The sequence below is a fragment of the Cygnus olor genome, chromosome 1, assembly GCF_009769625.2.
Source record: "Cygnus olor isolate bCygOlo1 chromosome 1, bCygOlo1.pri.v2, whole genome shotgun sequence".
In the NCBI taxonomy this organism is placed as follows: domain Eukaryota; kingdom Metazoa; phylum Chordata; class Aves; order Anseriformes; family Anatidae; genus Cygnus; species Cygnus olor.
Genome location: NC_049169.1, coordinates 78883252 through 78903323, shown reverse-complemented (window position 1 = coordinate 78903323; position 20072 = coordinate 78883252). Strand labels below are relative to the sequence as shown.

At 37.1% G+C, this 20072-nt stretch overlaps 1 protein-coding gene across 2 annotated transcripts in view; it reads right to left on the bottom strand.

The window, feature by feature from the left end:
* The window catches only part of VWF (von Willebrand factor), a 148437-nt gene that overhangs the window by 48194 nt on the left and 80171 nt on the right, over positions 1-20072 (bottom strand). For both annotated transcript variants that reach the window (XM_040566017.1, XM_040566023.1), the window contains exons 30-34: positions 18022-18165; positions 8968-9111; positions 7847-8011; positions 5245-5288; positions 314-491 (exon numbers count right to left, since the gene is read on the bottom strand). In XM_040566017.1, the coding sequence (XP_040421951.1) occupies positions 314-491; positions 5245-5288; positions 7847-8011; positions 8968-9111; positions 18022-18165 (675 nt within the window). The remainder of the gene's footprint in view (positions 1-313; positions 492-5244; positions 5289-7846; positions 8012-8967; positions 9112-18021; positions 18166-20072) is intronic.

Here is a 20072-nt window from a genome sequence, read left to right as displayed (position 1 = left end):
TGCATCCTCATTTCTGGTTCCAACAGCTTTGGACATTGATACTAAGATTCTCAGATAAAGCACTGTAGCTATCCTTATGTAAAAATGAATTTATAATGGCCCTGAACTTGCTAATACTACTACATGTTCCAGGCATCAGTGAGCCCTCATGCATACAGCTCTCTAAATGATGTACACCGTCAGTTCCTCCCACCTCGGTCATCTTTGATTTATGCAATGGCTTAGCATCTCTTTATTGAATTCAGCATTACCTTTCTGATAAATATTTCAAGGGATGGAGAGGGGGCACATACATGCAAAGATAGATACTTACATGGACACATCCATCGGCAGCCACAAGTTTCTTCAACCTTAACAGCAGGAAGATTGCTGTGACATACAGGTTTTGGCATTCTCTCACAGTTAATTTGGTGACTCTCCAGAACGGTGTAATCACCTGGAAAGCATGTCACAGTGTGGCACTGATCTGGTAATGTCCATTTGTCACCAGGCTGGATAAGGAGACATGAATATACAGTAACTGAAGAGAACATCATTAGGGGTCTGAGGTGGGTTGAAGGGAGAAAAACACAAAACTTGGCTTCAACCATACTCCATTCCATAACCTCCAGCTAGCATGTAAAGTGACACTGACAGCAGTGCTACTCAAATTAGCTTTGAATAACTAAATAATAGAATGCAGTGTATTAAGAACTTCATGAGCATGAGAAAGTTAAATGTAGCACCACTGCAAGAAATAGACTGAAATTCCAAGCAAAAGATAATAGTCTAGAATAGGAGACATTTGGTTACAATAGAATGAAGTATCTGGTACTCCATCTATTGTTAGCTTAGTCATCCTACAGCATGCATGGATAACATAGTCAATAAAAAATTCCCCTTGGCATTTCTTTAAATGTCAAAGCCTTTAGTTTTCATAAGCTGTAAAATTATTTTAGAAAGAGCTCTGAGCACAGATGGTCATGGCACAGCAGGAATTAACAATATTCAGTCCAAGCTAGAAAGGCGTGCAATACTGTAGTTATTTTATCCACAGCTCCAAAACTTTATAACAATTCATCCCTGCCAACAGCGAAATTGTTCATTTACCCGATTTAATGTTATAGGATATACACAGTATTATTGTAAAATTAAAAATAATACGTAAAATACATCCTCATCTTCTTTAGAAGACTGTCCTTTAGGATAATCAAAATTTTAAGGCAGCGGGCTTGCATACTGCTAAATGACAAAGAAATAGATGTGGTCACAAATCTGGAATAGCTCAAGATTCATATCTGTAAAAAGCTGAGCTCTCTGGCCCCAATCCCACAGTCCTCTAAAGCCCATAAATAGGCTCAATGAATTTCAAAACAGAGTGTTCATCCCTGTGGTCTGCACTCCCAAGAGGATTCCCAAGTGTGGGAAACAGCCCTTTCCAGACCTGTCTATCTCTACAGAGGTGAGTTCATAAGCACTAGTAAGACTAATGAGGCAGTGTTTCTGTGCATTGGATAACATTTCTTGATATTCACAAGCAGAAATATGTGGCAAAGAAAATATTATTTTTATTGGGTTAGGTTATGTCCCATCCTCTCCTCTTTAGCTTATCTCTCACTCCCATGAAAGAGAAGAACAAAGTGATAAAATATCTAGGTAGATAACAGCATAATTCACATAATTCATAGCCTATTCTTCACTATTGTGCAGACCTAGAACAGTGATGTAAAAGTCATGCTTGGTAGCTCTGAGCTATGTGATACCATCAGGTCTAAAAGAGAACTGACAGATTTGCAGCCATAAAAACGTACTTATTAAATATGACTTAATTTGCTGTGCATGCTTTGTATGTTTCAGGATTTGAGAAGGGAACTTGTCCTGAAAGTGACTTAATACTTTTCAGGCTTGTGAGCTAAGAGAAAACTGTGGAAAAGTAATGTGCGGAGCTTTAAGTAGGGAAAAAAATATTTAGATAGGAAAAAATTGAATGTTTTTTAATTATAGTAGTCTCGCCTACAGCTCACTGAAAGTGGAGCACCTGGAAGGGTACATATACAGCTGTGGAAGTCTGGCAAAAGACTCTCTGGCTTCCATACATATTTAATTGTTTTTATTTCACTCCTCTATAGGACATCTACTGGAAAACATCTAAGAGCTGGACAAGAAAAGCAAAGCACACCACATTAAACTGAAAATATCAATTGAAGGATCCAAACTAAGCCAAGAGTTACGGTGCAGAGGAAAACTGAGGGACTATGAAGACAAAGAAATGCTAAATCCCAACTGATATGAAATTGTAGGAGTAAAAGTAGGATAGAAAGCAAAAGCAAAGATTTCTGAATAGTGAAGAACAACTATGCCGAAACAGATGGGCCTGCCAGCACACCGGAGGAAAACTCAGACTTCTCTCTGAGGGAGCTCTGAATCTACAGACCTAGACTTGAGCACTCTTTCTATTACTGTGGATGCACAGGAAAGAGCCATATGCCTGGACTGGATTCATCAGCTGGTAGCTTTTAATTTACTCTGGGTTTTGGTTGATCGGTTGTTCTTCTCTAAATCAACTGATGAACAATACTAGAAAAGTTCAGTTATGGCAACCGCTAGTTTAGGAATGTGATTTCTACTGCGTATGCACAGCAGAAATGCAGAAGATAGCTATGCAGATTACTTCACCATGAAGTCCTAACATTCTAAGACAAGTATTTACACTTCTGTTATCGCCTGTATGCCTGTTTAAAAGCATCAAAGCAAGACTACCAATGAGAATTAACTATATTAAAAAAATCTCAATCTATCATATTAATTCTCATGTTCTGTCATGTGGCAAGTTCAAATGATATTAAAACAGTGGTTCTTTACACAGTCTGTATTTAGAGCTATTTGAACTCCTCAGCACAGGACACAGCAAGTGCTGAAACTTAAGTGGATTCAAACAGTGACTGAACAAATTAATGAAAGAGAAAACTTTTGAGCACTACTAAACACAAAAATGCACCACTTGCAGTTCAGGTTGTTCCTGAGTCAAAAATTGTTCGAGGCTAGGAAAGTTCTGGGAAGTACCATAAATACTTAACCTGCATTCCTCCCTGACTTCTAGTTTTGGTCACATAATACAGCGAGTTGGATGGATTTTTGCCCTGACCTAGCACATTTGATCTTCTGTCCTTGTGCTACTGACAGTGACCTTAACCATGAAATTTCTTTCAACAGTTATTTCCAGGGTAGAAGGTAATAAGAGAAAAATGTAATGAATCATATCACTCCTGATATTAGATTAGATTTAGGCCGAGATTTTTGATTCTGAGAACTTTGGTTTCCTTGAAAACCGCAAGAGGTCAGTTCCCACAATCTGAATGTGCCTGATGGATGTCCCACTTGGGGAGCTGAGTCTCTTGCAGTAACTCTAAGTAATGTCTGAAGGATTGTGGATCCAGTGTAGGAGCCTGTGTTTTCTGCATTGGGAAAGAATTCATGACAGTGAAGACAAAGAATTCAATTCTTCATCCCAGTGGTTTTGCAGACTACTCTGGAAGAGGTAACAAGCCTACAATGGCACATTACTAACCCTGAGTCAGAAGAGGAATGCAGACTGTGGTACTGAACACCAGAGAGAAAACACTTCTATTGTGTCCTGCAGGCACCATGTGATGATCAACAGCCTGCTCCAGAAGGTACTGGCTACCATGCTGGCAGTGTCTTCTAAAACCCATTTTTTTCTGGCTTACAAAATATATAACATAAAGTCCCCCAAAAGGCTACCATTATAAAGTATGAATCATTTTTTATATGGACTAGCCTGGCTTCTTTTCTTGCAAAAGCATTTTAAACATTATAGAAATGGTGCTATAAGTTTATCACCAAAAAAAAGGAAACCTGGCATGTTTGAAATTCAAGTTCAGGCTTCCCAGTACTTATACACATATATGTGTCTGCTGCTAGGAGCACAGAGGCCTGGGTACCTGTGGTTCGAATGAAAAAATAAAAGGAATTTTTTGTCTTTTCTTTTCTTTTCTTTTCTTTTCTTTTCCTTTCCTTTTCTCTTTCCTTTCCTTTTTCTCTTCTCTTCTCCTCTTCTCTTCTCTTCTCCTCTCCTCTCCTCTTCTCTCTTCTCTTTTCTCTCCTCTCCTCTCCTCTCTCTTCTTCCTTTCTCTTCTCTCTTCTTCCTTTCTTTTCTTGATTAAATGAGTTTTTTAATATTAGGGTTTTTTTTTTGTTTTCTTTTTTCCTCAATTAGGTGACAAACCTTATGACAAACATCACAGCCACAATGTCATACTTAGTGTCTAATCCAACTGAACCTTAACTATTCTGTTGTCTGACTAGCTGACTGAGGTCAACATTATAAAGCAAATCTGATATAAATATATATATTTCCTGTGTCTAGACAATTCATAAGTATTTCCTTATTAGCCACATCCTTCCTCACACTCATGTCTTCACAAGGGAAAAATCAAAGGGATATTTTTAACATACTGAGAATTCAAGATAAATCATAGGGTAGAACTCATAACTGACCCCTATTTACAAACTCATGCTGATATTTTAAAATGTATGAAGCATCATATACCCTCAATAACTTTGGCATTTCACCTGAGATAGAAGGATCTGAACCATTTAAAACATCTACATCATTCCTCAGATAGCGTCACTTTCAAGAGATCAGACATGTTTACTAACATTTCTGATAATTTTCTCAGGATTACTAAAGGCTTCTCTGCAAACAAACACTAAGAATTCCATAACTTAAGATGGTGGGTTTTCCTTAGGTAGATAACTATCACACAATAATAATCTTCCGACAAAATTTTCATAGGGAGAAGGTGCTTGCATTTTTAGCAAAAGGTGCTTGCTTTTTTAGTAAAAGGAGAGTGTCTGGACAGTAATGTTGCCTTCTCCTATACACATGCCTTTATTTTGGCCATGTTTAGCTTTCCCAGAAATTCTTTTCCCAGGTGATGGAAATACATTTTTCTTTGTCTGGGAATACAAATGCCGTCTTTTTTTTTTTTTTTTTTTTTGGCTCTACACAGCCTTCAATCACATTCTACACCCTGCAAGATCAGGTGTTGTTGGAGGAACCCTCTAGGGATGTAAAGTAGTCCCATCAGTTCAAACACCACCATTTTCCTCCTCAAAAATCTTAGAAAGAATCACTTAATATTGCCCCACACTTCTTGTTTGAAGGCGTCTATGCAAGTATTCATGGTACTGCATAAACATTGTAACTGGTAATCCAGGTGGAAGAACAGGCAATACACTTACTTTCTTTTTGTTTCCATCCTCATCTATACATTCTCTGACAGGATCTGAAAGAGAAACAGGTATATTTTAACCATCTCACCCCCTTATCTAGGTTTTTATGTGGTGGTCACCAAAATACAGATTGTTTACTTAAAAATGTGAATTAGACCATAAGAAGAATTTCTTTGATCAACTGTGAGTGTCCCTACCTGAAGAACACAATCATTGGCCCAAAGTGTACTAGAGTAAGTCAAAGAATGCATAAACTTTGTTACTGCTATCATTACCTGACTTCTGCAGTGACACTGGGCCCCAAAATACCCTGTGAACAAAAGGTATTGAACCAGTTAGGCTCCAATTCCATAGTACTCCTTGTATTGACATACATCTCTGCCCTGATGGTACTTAAAAGATCATGGATTTACCTCTGAGGCTAGTTCTAGCCTTACTTCTTGTGTTGAATTAAGAATATTTCTTCTAATTAACAGGTGATGAGAATTTCCACATACACACATTTATTAAATGCAAAAAGATAAATACGAGGAGTAACCCCACGGTAAGGTTTGTCAGCAACTAGTGTAAATATGAGAAAACTTGCACTAAGAATATTCAAATTCAGTTTCATTACATTTACACATTCTTATGATGGGCAATTTTTTATATAATGATTTAGATGGTCACAAGGTGTGCACTGAATTGCAGTTTCCATGCTTATGTGCTTTTATAACACAACTGAAATTACATGGAAGATAATTTCATATATGTAGTATAGTATAGCAATGTGATGAGCATGCATCTAGGAAATTAAAACACTGACTAGTAAAACTCTTTATACAGCACTACATTATGCTATTACATATACCCTATATGCTCTGTCTTTTCCAGGACAAGTAATGTATTTTGAAAGCACTTAGGAAATCTTTTAAACCTTTATAATAGTATTATTCTTGGTACACTTCCATACATAAAACAAGACTCCCTCCGTACAAGAAATTCAACTATATGAGTCTGGAGGGGAAAATAATACTTAACAGACTGTAAGAAACTTAAATAAATTTTTGTAAAGAAATAAAGAGGAAAGAAAAAAGAGAGAGAGAGAGAGAGAGAAAGAGGAGGGAAAAGGTAAAAGAAAGGTAAAAAGAAAAAGGAAAAAGAAATGAAAAAAGGAGAAAGAAAAGAGAAAAGAAAAAAAGGAAAGAAAAAAAGAAAAAAGAGAAAAGAAAAAATGAAAACAAAAAAAAAAAGGAAGATCATTTCCCATTTTATAACAAAGGTTTTACCATCAACAAAAGGGAGAGCCAATTTTTTCAGATATAGTTGTCTCATAAAAGACATCTATTATTCGACTTTTTCATCACACACTTTGTCCTGTTGGAAAAGCTGAAATTGTTTTTTATAATAATATAAAACTTCCACATCTAGTACCAATAGGTTATAGCACAGATTGCAATAGTTACTGGTTTCAAATTCCTGCTCCCCATCCTATATCTTGGTTCAATGTAATTTAGGACAAGAAAATCACATTTTACAGTGTGAGGAGAGGAAATGCTTCTTTAAAAGCTTAGTTTAAAAGAAAAGAAAGAAAATGGCAGCTGTTTAAATCTAGAAAATGGCAGCTGTTTGATGCTCTGGAGAGGTTTTAATGCCAGAAGTTATCCCAGTAGAGACTGATCGGATATCTCTAAGCTGGACTGTGAACACTTTGCAACTTCCTCATTCTTAGTGGTACTTGGATCTGAAAAAAAAGTCCTCTTATTTTAATGGAGACTTAACTAAGTACTTGTAAAGCTAGTAAATGTGCAATGTCTAACACAGTAAGACAGTGGGTTGTGGAGAGGACATGTAATTCCTATTGTAATAAAAATAGCAAAAACAACAGGAGTAATAAATACCTATACACACACAGACCAAGGAGGCAAAACAAGTAAAGTATGTCCAGAGTTGAAGTGAGCTTTTTTAACTGGTGGGCACTGATCTCTATAAATAAACTAATGTTTGTTTAAAACATTTTACATCTTCCCCACCTCCCCCAAAGTATTTATTTTTTCTCAGAAACAGTTTAAAGTCTTTCTTATTCTTTATTTTCTTACACTTCATTTAAATCCTTTGCAGACACACATATACCAATGCTTAAATCTGTGCAGAAAAATATGTAATTTGAAATCTTTAATCACAACTAGCTTTTAACATTTTGAAGCATGCCCCCACTCATTCATGACGAGTTGAGCTTTTCTGATGTCCCTCATTTAACATCCAGCCCTGATTACTAAGAAGATGGTATCTTGAAAGTTCAAGCCTAGGCAGTTTAAAAGACTTGCAAAAAGCTGATTAATCAGAATAGAATTTGGCTACATGCTGAAAGTGCTCAGATTCAGTTTTACACCTAAGTGATGGGGGTGCTCTAGGTTAACATTTTTAATGATTGTCAGTGAAATAGTAACAAAGGAGAATTAGTCTGACTTCTAAGCCTAAGAAAAATTATTGGATTCTTGTCTGAAACTAAGTGAAAGTTATGTTAACACAGGAATAAACATAACAGCACATTGCCACTCTTTTTGCTGCTTTTTGCATTTTGATTTTTGTTTTTGCTCAAATTATGTGGCCACAACTATAGCTGACTTACCCATGCACACTTTATTGATAAATTCACTATTCAATGTGATCATAGTGGATAAGTCTTCAAAATTCTGGAGCTTCATGATTCTATTAACAGCTGATGGCCCAGTCAAAATCCTGAGTTGCTCTTCATCATATCTGTTCCCAACTCCAATAGGAAACAAGGACACTCCTAGAAAAAGAGAATAAAAGGTTTTAAATGGGTAAGGCACAAGAGAAGATCGTTGCTGTTTTTTGCTTTTCATTTGCTTCTTTAAAAAAAATAAAATAACTAGGAAAATTTTCTTTCAACAGTCAATTTTTGTGTATTACTTGCATCACATAGGTTAAAGGCAATTTGGAGAAGAAATGGTGATGTTCTAATCACAATGTTAGCTAAAATGAACTCTATTCACCCCAAACATTAATAATAAGATTATGTAAGGTCAACAAAACGCAGCTGCAGTTTTAATGACATCACTTTTTTTTTTCAAATGTAAAAAAATCTCAGTATGTATTTTTCTTTCTTCAGTTACACAGCAACTGGATTATTTTCAAGCCGTTTAATTAAAAAATAATAGTTGCTATTTAGGCCTTGTCTTATTCAAGAGCTCCCAAAGCAATCAGCAAAGGAAGTCACTGTTCCTCAGTTGAACACCTGAGGAAGTTGAGGTACAGAGGCTATAGCCAAAAAAATTGAAAAAAAAACATCATGCAGCACACATCAATACCAAAAACAAATTCCTGTAGAAGTCAATACAGAACCTGACCAAATCCTCCCATTATTTATGAATCTTTCAAGATACACTGTACTGCAACAGTGTTGAATTTATAACATTAAATCACATTTCTGTCAACTTTGTCTATCCACAGGAACCAGGAAAATGAAGTACCACTAATTTAGAAATCGTATGGAAGCTGTTCGGCTTAAATTGCAGATTAATTCTCATTTTACCAGTAATTCAAAGGCATCTTCATCCTGAAGGTTTTCTTCAGGTCTGTTTCTTACCAGAACACTACAGACAGTAAGGTTGTATCAATGAACTTAAATCAACATACTAGTGCCTGAATTTTTTACCCTCTGTTCTAGTGCATTACTTAAGAACCAACAACTCTGCTTAAAAATAGTGACAGTGAAATGAGATTTACTGTTCATTCTTGCAGCAAGTGCAGCAGTCTCCACGGTGTCTTCTGATTTCCCTGACACGATGACTATTGCTATCTTCGATGCGCCTGGTCTCCCTCCATGGGATTCTGACATTGTGTTCTGAACTACAAAGTCAATGGCTTTGCCTAGGAAGAAAAGATAAATTAAAGATATGATAGAAGGGGGAATGTAGTGATAGGACAAGGGATCACTGTTTTAAACTAAAAGAGGGTAGATTTAGATTCAGTGTAAGGAAGAAGTTCTTTCCTGTGAGGAGGTGAGGCAGTGGAACAGGTTGCCCAAAGAAGTTGTGGATGTCCCAGGCATGGAAGTGTTCAAGACCAAGCTGGATGGGGCTTTGAGCAATCTGGTCTAGTGGAAGGCGTCCCAGCCCATGGCAGAGAAGTTGTACTAGACGATCTTTAAAGTTCCCTTCAGCCCAAACCATTAGAGTTTTCACAGAATCATACAAAGGGCTATAAAATTAAATCTTATGTTGTTTTAGTAGGTTATATAGCACTGGAAAATTATAGGATTTCTTTTCAAAGGACTTTTAGTGTCTGCTTTATTGCTATCGCATGAAAAATCTCAGCTATTAAGAACCTACCAGCATTACTAATACCTCCCAACACAGAAGAACCTTCCTTTGCTCTTCAATCTCTGATGTATTAGGAATTTTGTTTAGTATCTTTCCTTAGCTTACAAGGATAAAGTTATGCTTCTTGCTTTAGTAATTACCTTTTCCAGAAGTATTACCATTGCATTACACAAAAAGAAAGATCCCTGATCTTGAAAATGTACTGATTTCCCAATAGCAGAACAACAGTGACATCCAGTGGCTATGTGATCTGAACTACTACAACTTCACGCCACGTTACTGGTGCAGTCAAGTTGTTCAGCTCCCAGAGATGTAGCCTTCCCAAATGTGATCAATTTTTGCTGTGGGTATGAAAAGCATATCCTGCCTACCTATTACCAGCAAATTCTCTGAACTCTAGACTTGTCAGGCTAACCAATAATATTATCGTGCAACCCATATTAAAAACAAACAAACAAAACAAAACACGTATCAAGGAAATCAACCTCAGCAAAAATCACAAATTGGCTTAAATGGGTACCTATTTTCCTTTCATTTAACATCTGTGAACACTCAGACAAATTTTTGTTCAAAATCATGACCTCACCAAGAGAGCACTTTGTATTTAGATATGTATTTGTGCAAATATTTATACTGGGAATGATCATATGTACCCTTCTTAAAAGCTCCTTTGGATTTGGAAATTATCAGGTCAGGAAGTAGAAGTTATACTGTGTGACAGATGTGACATTCAGGGCAAACAGTGAATGGTGAATAATAAATATGTGAAAGACTAATACCACTAAGTAATCTGCAAAGAACTGCTGAGCAGAAGAAATGTGTTTGCCTAAGGAATTTGCTGACCAATTTTGAATAACAGACACATTTGTAAAATATTGGAAGTCAGATCATAGTAAATCACCATCAATACACCAGAATAGCTTTGCACACCTAAACACTTTGGACTTCATCTTGCCACCCACCCTTTTAATTGGCAGAAGCAAAGATCCTTTTCCTAAACTAATGTAAGCAAGGACAGCCCCTATGAAGCCCACTCAGTGCACTGAGAATTGATAACATGAGAACCTCAAATGGATATTCTACAATGCTTTAACTTATGAAATTAGGTTTTCAGGAGGATTTTAAGCCTTGGAAGAATCTAGCCTAGAATAGGTATCTAGAAAAAGCCTAAATGTCTCCTTTGTCACAGTACTGGTTTGGAGGTGGTATTATCTTCTCAAATACTGTTGCTTTCCCCATCCTTTCCTGTTGCCTCCAGTAGCCTACAGTCCATGACTTGACAGCCTCATATTTCCTTCCAACCCTATCCAGACACCCCTACTAGTTCATTATCATGATTTCCTCCCTACAGGCTAAGCCTCATCTTCATGTCTCATCTCTCCACAGATATAGATGCCCATAACTAGAAAGAAGAGCTGGGACCCACCAGGAACTGCTATCCACATGCCACAGGAATATGATTCAAAATAAGGTTCGCGTCCTATAAAACTCCATCTGTCTAGAGCATTTACCTCCACTAGCAATCTCCTGTCTAGGAAGGGTAACCTATTATTTCAAGCAATAGTTTTCAAGCAGAGAGGTGTATGCTGGTTTAATAAAAATGCTTTTTGGAAATGTCCATTCTCAATTATCGTCATAAAAAAAAAAAAAAGACAAGTCTAAGTTTAATTTCATTCTTCCAGCTGTGTAGATTCATTTTGTTCCTGTCATTTTATTTTCATTCACACCATAATTTCAATATTATATTTTATATAAGAACTTAAAACTTCAGAGTTTCCATTCGGTAAAAACTTTCGATGTGAAAATTTTGAATGTTTTTCTACTTGCAACAAAACATTTTAAAATATCATAATTAATTGGATGATGTTGATTTCATTCCACAAGCTACTATTCCTGACCAGAAAAAATAACTAGTCCCAGGTACTAACTTATATAATATAAAGCTGTATCATAATCATTGCTACAAGTGCTTTGCTTTCTGGTAGTTGCTCTATATGTCTGTAGATGCTGATGCTAGATGCAGAATGGCATGTTAGTTATAAATAAATACAGGATACTACAAAATACAGAAAATAATAATATGAGTATATTCCAATCCCTGAGATTCCTCCAGGATGGTCCCTGTGCCAGAAGATTAACTCATTTCCCTTTTGTCCTATAAATAATTGCTAAGGAAGTATTTCAGGTTTTAACTTTCAAACACTTTAGGTTAGACCTCTGCAAAGTAAGAATTACAAATGATTTTTTCATTCATTTGTGAAAAGTACTAGGAATTTCTGTGGTTTTCTTTTTCTTTTTTTTATTGCCACTTTGACTTTTGTGTGGTTTGTGTGGTCACCAGCTGCAGTTCTATTTTTCTTTCTCCCATTAACTCTGAAAGTTTTAAAAAACACTCATACATACCTGTAAACTGGAAAAAAGATTATTTTTATAATTTGTAATAAAGAAATCAAGTTCCATTGTAATACAACCAGGGACTATTTCAAAGTCCCCCCAAAAACAATTACTCAATTTAATGCATGGAAAATTTGTTTTAGTGTCCTAAAAACCTCTTTGGATTTCTCCCCTTATTTTGGAGCCAGCTGTAGAGAAGAGAGCTGGGTGCCTGAAGATGTGATCAAATGAACACGTTGAGAGATTCAGAAAGTTGCCATCCCAAGCAAGAAGATGCCACTTCTCAGCTCTTTGTTTCTACTTCTAGTAATAGCAAAATGCTAAGAGGCTATTATAAAGAATATTGACTACTAGTATACCAGCCTGGTCCACTGATAGCATTTGAACATTTTCTTACTACTAGACTGCAACATAGCAGTAATCTGTCATTTTCATATCGATAAAGGAAATTTTTAAAGTGTTTACACCAAAACAAATATCGCAAAGCACAAGGCAATATTAGGCTTGGAAAGAGAGATTGCAGCACCTTGGACATAACTGAGCTAGCTTTAAAAGGATCAGGTCTGAGCCACACAGGCTTCAGCCTCTATGAGACCATCATGGGTCCTGTACACCCCTTTAGCAGCTAACACCTCTGCTGCTGCTGCTGCTGGCACCATGACAGTTTGCTCTGGTGTCAGTATGCACACTTCAAATGCATCTCTGTCTGAAAACTGCTGGCAGAAGGAAGAGTCTGCTCCTCCAGCTGCACCAGCTGGGCATTGTCTCCGGTGCCCTGAAGTCCTGCCCACCTGGCCAGGCAGCTGGCTACCTCGGGGAGCTCACCATGTCTGAAAAACAACAGTTCTAATGAAGTGCATAATTTTCAGCCATTTTAATTTGTTGCTTAAATCTGCTTAGTTTTACGGGACTGCACCATCAGCTATTTATTTCAGTAATGGACCCTAGAGAAAATTCAATTACAAATAGAAAATATTTTAAATCATGCTCCATAAAAAAAAAAAAAAACTTTATTTTTTCTTTAAAGAATATCTGACAGTGTCCAAAACTTTGTTAGCATTGACAAGGGGTATTTTATAAGTTGACATTATTAGCCATATAACAACTCTGTTACCAAAGGCAGTGGACATGAACACATTACACATATTCTAATTCTGACAGGCATAATGGCCAAGATTAATTTCACACACGCATGCACACCCACACTCCTCAGATCTGATCATCTAAACATTTATCTGAATAACTGAAAAAGAAATTGTAGCTTGCAGGTGCACTGAGCCTCCAGCAGCCTTTCAGGTCAGTCATGAGGACCTAGTTGTTAATCAATTGGCACATTCAGGAAAGAACTGAAATCAAGACAAAACACAAAAACACAAAGCAAAAACAAAACAACAACAACAACAACAAAATTGATCTATATGGGCTACTCTAGAAAGAACAGGTCAGTCCTTCTAAAGGCTAGCACCACAGCACAGCACCTTCTCCCCGTCTTTCAGTGCTGATATGAAATACATTCCTAACTATACTATAACAAAAGTCATCGATGGAATACCAATAAAGTGAAAACAATGGAAGATATCCTACAAAGACAGCAAAACAAAAACAAAAAACAGAGAAGGGATTGCATCACTTAGTTGTACTTTTTTGAATAAGTTTTATTTTCATTTTATTTTATTTTATTTTTAGAAATCATCAGATGCAGTCAAGGCAGATATATTCTGAAATAGTAATTCACAATGGCTCACGTACAGGTTCTTGCAAGAACTGGAAGCAGATTAAATGGACATAAACAAGTTTTAAGGACAAAAGAAAATCTGTTGAGTAGGGTTGCAGGTATTTACTGGGATTCTACAGAGTATTACATTAGATTCTCCTTTACTGAATAATTTCATTAGTGATTTGGATAAAGGGAGAAGAACGTGCAAAAAGGCATACTAATCTGAATCACAGATATTAAATTGCTAGCAATTACGAACATTTTGGAAAGGAATGAGAGAGTACAAGGTGCCGTAAAAATGTTGGAAATATATCCAAGAAATAAAAAACAAGGTTGATCCCAGAATAAGCCAATCAAGAAGAAAATAAACGAACACTGAGACATTTAATGGTTCAGTGGGTACTTCAGGGTTAGCAGAAACTGCTTAAAGCAACTTTTGCAACTATTTTCTTTATTTTCATCTGAAATAAGGAATAAAATGTAAAGCCCTTCTGAAGGTCTGTGGAGTTGTGACAGGCAGGAGATTCCAGCTATGCAGAGGTTCCTGATGGGAATATACGAATCGTGTCTTAAGTGGCCTTAATGGTTTTGCTAACACTTCTGCAACATCTCAAAAATAAAAAGTACTACGAGAAGTCTTAACCACCCACAAGCACTGAAAGCTGCTGGAGAAAGAAGCAAAAAAAGAAATGGCTTCTCAGCACTTGAAGAGGTATAGAAGCAGCCAAAGGCTATGAAGTCTGTGGATATTCCAGATTGCATCTCGTTAACCAAAGATCTTTTCAAATCAGGAACAACCCTCCATGACAATAAACCTGAAACTGGACTTTGTATCTTAATTTAGGGTTTTGACATGATGGATTTTTATTTACTTATTTTTGCAGAAAATAGCAGATCATTTTAATTTTGAAACAGAATAGCTATTGCAACCTGATCCCAAAGACAGAGGCTTTAATTGGTCTGTTCTTATCACATTGATATTCTGGCATTAATGTGTGCCTGTTAACAGAACGGCTGGACTCTATGAACAGCACAGATTCATTCAGCAGTCCCCCAGCACTGAACTGAGCAGATTACTAGTTCCCAAACCCTCTCCTCTGTTTTTCTGGGTCTGCAGATCACAAATACTGCACTTCTCTTACCTTCAAGGGGTTCTGATGGTCCCAGACTCCACCAGCAACAAATTTAATTCACAAATCTTGTAAGAAATGAACTAATATACAAGCAAGAGCGCAAAAAACTTGTCAGGAGTGTGAATTAGAACAGCTCGGGGAAGCTCTAGTAGGTAACCAAAGCTGGCTTCAGAAAGGAGCTGGCACTACCAAATCAGAAAAAGTAGTGGGGGAACAAACAAGCAAGACCTGTCTTTCAATGGATGAGAGCCCTTAGATTAGAGCAGCTGCTGCCAAAGTCTCTGATGGGTAATGGGAGACCAGACTTTGAACATTCTGTATTGACTGAATCATCAGAGCAGAGGGTTGAGTCAAGAACAGTGCTATGGTGGGCTTTTACTTGCTGAACAACAAGGGCCTTTTTTGAAAGGAAACATTTATACTGTCTTAATCAAGCATCAAAGCTGAATGCTGCTATGCAAACATGTTAATAGCTACGAAAGTCAGTAAAAACATTCAAGATTTTTTTCCCCAATGTGAAAAAAGACATATCTATCCCTAACGATGCTTTTAATACAGTTGACATATATAGATCATGCTTCCTCCAAATTCTGAGGCTGAGGCAGGCAGCCTCAAAAACATCAGTCTAAAATGAGCTATGTTTAGCAAGCAATCAAAATCATGGTTTTATAAAGTTTTAAGTGATACTTACAGGTTCCTATAACTCTCCTAAATACCCATGAATGCTGAAGAGAAGCATATCAGTTCTCTTGCACAGATCATTATTTTAGCTGAAGGGAGGCTTATACAGTCAGCTCTTACTTGTAGTTAGTTTTCTTTTTTTCAGTTGTTTCTCAGGTGAAATTATACACTATTTCATTATGTCCTAATATCCCCAGAACTTCTTTTTAATAGTTAATTTGAACCAAAATGTACACGGTGTTATCTTATTGCATAAGCATGGAAAAGCTGCTCTTTTTTGTTCTGATGCCCTTAAATACTCTGTAGTTTTTCACTATTTCTTGCTAATAAAATGTATCTCTCTCATGGAGTTTCCATGTTGTTAAAGAAAGCATAAAAAGAGAAAGCTCTCTGCAGTTAGACTTTTGCAGCAATGGCAGCAACTCACCTGAAACTTCTGTTCGCACACAGTGAGGTCACCATTTAAAGAGGAACATTTACCCCCACAGGGTATACTCACTGCTATAATGGTGACAGTCCCATTCTGAAGAGAACTCCATACAGAACAGTGACAGACACCTTTGTTTTAATCCAACTATACCCTCCACATGAGCAGCTATGGTCCTTACAAGTATGTCTGTGGTACACTTCAGGTCCTGGTGCTGTGCATCTCTATCTTGTCTCCACCTACCAGCTTTTGAAGCAGGAGTAATGATTTCCAAGCACATATTACATGTTCGGCATTGCACACATATCAGGTCTCTCACACTGCGCATGTGAGAGCAAGCAAGCATCCTAGGAGACAAGCCGTCTGGCCCTGTTAGTGCCATGGTTTTAAGGAACTGAAGAGTCAGTCACATACCCCAAGTCCACAGTTATTTTCTGCATGCTTTGACTGAAACAGGATGATCTGGATCAGTAAAGATTGCATAAGGATTACACAGAATGGTGTAACAGGGAATAGGGAAAACAGCACAGATGAGAAGAAACAATTTGGGTTTGACGGCAGTGATATTTTTTGATAGGTAAATCTGATCAAGTCCCCTATAAGCTAGAAAAGTCGCCTGGGGAACTGCAACATCCTAACTGAGCTATCTAAACTTTTTAAGCAGCCTCTGTGTTTGCAAAGGCCTGAGCACAGACAGAATGAAACGAACAACAATGCATTTCCCATGGATGTCGAGTCTCCTACTCAGTCAGCCGAATTCACACACATTACAAGGTGCAGGACAGGACCACAGTGACTTATTTTCATTACTTCACTGGGAGGAACTACTTCTACTCTATTCCATTTTAGTTCATTATACCACATCCCTCATCATGGTCTCTGAGCATTTTCCAATGAGACATAAACAAATCACTAACGAGTATGTCATGTGGCTGCCTCTCCCCTTTCATTTCCCAAAGGCCATGTTTTCTCTGTTTATCCTGCAGGTCAGTGTGGCTTACTATACACATTACCGTAGAAGACTTCATGAAAACTTATCTATTTGTATGTAATAGTTTATCCCACAACGAGTCTATAGAAGTCTCATCAGCCATCTGGTATTTTTATTTCTCCAGGCTGAGAAAGCAATCATGGCTAATCCTCCTGCGAACTATGGAAGTCAGGCTTTATTTCTCACTTTTCTGTCCCAATAACTCTTTACAGTCCAAAGTAGACCAAAGACCCTAAGTATCTGTATATTCCTCAGCTCTTATAGGACCCTAATGCTAGGCTGCTGCCAGAGCAAATGTAGTTCTAGTCCAAAAGAACAAAATTCTCAGGGTATCTGGTGAAAGATCAGATATGCTGTAGGAAAATCATTGTTTGCTGAGCCCTACAACTGATACACGTGTGTATTGAATTTCCACAGACCCAGTGGGAAATCTGTTACGTTTTAGTACGTGAAAATTAAAGTGGACGTTTTTTTCAAGATGCAGTTTTCTGGAACAGAAGATGATGTTTCACAAGTAACTTCAGGTAGGGTGCCAACTTAGGTGATCATTGCTCCCTGGCACCATCCCCAGCCTTGTGCCAGCCTAAGTCTTTGTGGGACCAGCATGGCAAACTGATGAGGGAACTAACCTACACAGAACACAACTACTGTTTGAGAAACAGATCCTTTACACTGGCTCAGCACAAAGTAACAAGCAGCTGGAGAGGGCAGCTATGAAAGTGAGTATAAGCAGCTCTGCTGCTAAATGTCTAATCAGTAATTGATGCTGAAATATTGATGATCAAAGTATTTACTTTTTGCTTATGTTCTGCTTTCTTGAAAAGTAATAAATTAAAATCACAATAATTATTTCAGGGCAAAAAAGAAACTGGCCTTCCTTTTTTCAAAATGCACTAAGGTTAACACTGATATGAGATACATAAGTTACATTTTAATAAAGAAAATTAAACATTTACTAAGAAACTTACATATAGTAAAGATATAAGTGAAGCAAAAATCCAACAGCCCTAGTGCAGAGCACGAAGAGAAATTGGTGATTGGGGACAGATTATACTTAGCACGTTTTTTTTCCCCCCCCCTCTCGTTTAAACATCAACATCCACATAATCACTCACCCAGTCTGGTAGGACCTTGCTCCCTTTGTTGAATTGAGCGCACCATCTCTACAAGATTTACAGTCTCTTGAGGCATGTTCCATGAAATTTCTAGATTATTTTCCCTGGCATACTGGAGAACTGACACATGAATTGAAGTATTGCCTGAAGTGAAAAGCAGAAAACAAACACTTTAAGCAATGCGTATGAATGTCTTAAGATCAAATCTAAAGGATACATTATGGTTGTGTTTTACATTAAACACAACTAGACAGGGATTTTTCCATCATAGTGTGAAAGCTGCATATTCAATCAGAAGATCAAAACTGAACTATTCTTAGGGGAAAAACTATGCACATGTTTCTGGAAACAGTTGCTTTTCTGTTGAGAATCAGCATGTAGTATTTTGTCTCAGATTAATTTGACCATGATCGGAGAATTTCACTACTGATCACCAAATGTTTTTCTTTTACCATGTTAAAACTGTCTAAGCATCACTTTTTACATGCACATTGTTTGGCAAGAGTGGTAGTTTTATCCCCCCAAATTTCCTGATGGCCCAGACTCCCAGAAGACTATATTTCATTCACATTTCTCTGTCATGTATTAGTTGAGTGACATGCATCAGGCTGCGCCATGTGACATAGTTATCCCAGGGAGCATGACCTGCAAAGGGGAATTAGGAGAAATTCCAAGTTTTGCTATTCTCTGACATCCTGGTTCTGTTTATACGTTATGTAGGAAGTATGAATAAAACTATTAACACAGGGTTGATATAAATAATCAGTGGCCAACTGTTGTAGAATTGAACTGGGCAATACATTGTTTATAATGATTGCCTTAGTCTTAGAAGGACTTCTACTGTATATTGAAGATACTTACAACATGTACATAATACATTACTATTTTTATCAATGCTTCGTAAAACATTTATGAATGAAGTTAATATTTATTGTGATTTCATGTACCAAATGTTGCAGCCCTACACAAATCCAGATATTTTTGATGGTTGATCTTGATCTTGAAGGTCTTTTCCAACATGGATGATTCTATGGTTTTACCGACTGCACTCTACAATTTGTCCATGGTCTTCTCAAAGATTTTAAAACTAAGGCTGTAGTGAGGACTCACTTCATATTTCCATTATTTCTGTTGTGTTGTTAATGATGTAACATTTACAATTACAGGCTTTAAAGATAAGCAAAACAGACAGGCTAAAGTAAATTGTCTATTGTTTTATTGCTTATTTTCTTTGTTTTACTTGGCTTGCTTCTCTATATCTTCCTTGTATACAATTTTCACAAAAAAAAAAAAAAAGTGTCTTCCAAGTATGATCTCTAACCAATGTAAGTTATTCTAGACATACAGAAGTGCTATACTTTTCCTCTCTAATTAGTATAACTGCTGGTAATCTTTTGAAAATACAGGTATGATACAAACATGTCAACAGACAGTGGCAAACACCAGCAGCTGCCACACCATGAAAACCACAAAATGGTTTAATGCTGGATTGAATGCTGATTGGAGCAAGGGCACACAATTCCTAATTCACTGCTTGTGCTTCGTAATACTTTCATGTATACCAGGATATGTAGCATTCTGGAGGATGGCTGCATTGATAATATCTCGGCTAAATGACCAGACTAGAGGTATACCTCCCATCAGTACATAATCTGCATGATCATTGAGTCGAGCACTACCAGAAAGCACCTGTCATCCAACATGGGTCCGGAAATAAATCTTAAAAAGACAGTTAGAGTGCCTTAGGTTAGCCCCAAACGGCCGATCAGAAACAGAAATGCTCATTCCAAAGACCAAAACCTTGCAGTCCGACCAAACCTGAAGCAAAAGCCCTCTGAATTATTCATTCTTACTTGAACCAGAACCAAACCTGAACCATTATTTTCAAGTCTTTTGGACCTAATTCAGAACTGAAACAAATAAACATATACCTCTACTTTTCTGCCATTGAACAGTTCAGCTAAATCTGCATCCCTTGACAAGGACCTCTTCACCTATTTGGTGCACTCACTTCTTGTGTCTGTTACAATAAAAAGGGAAGTTCTCATCAC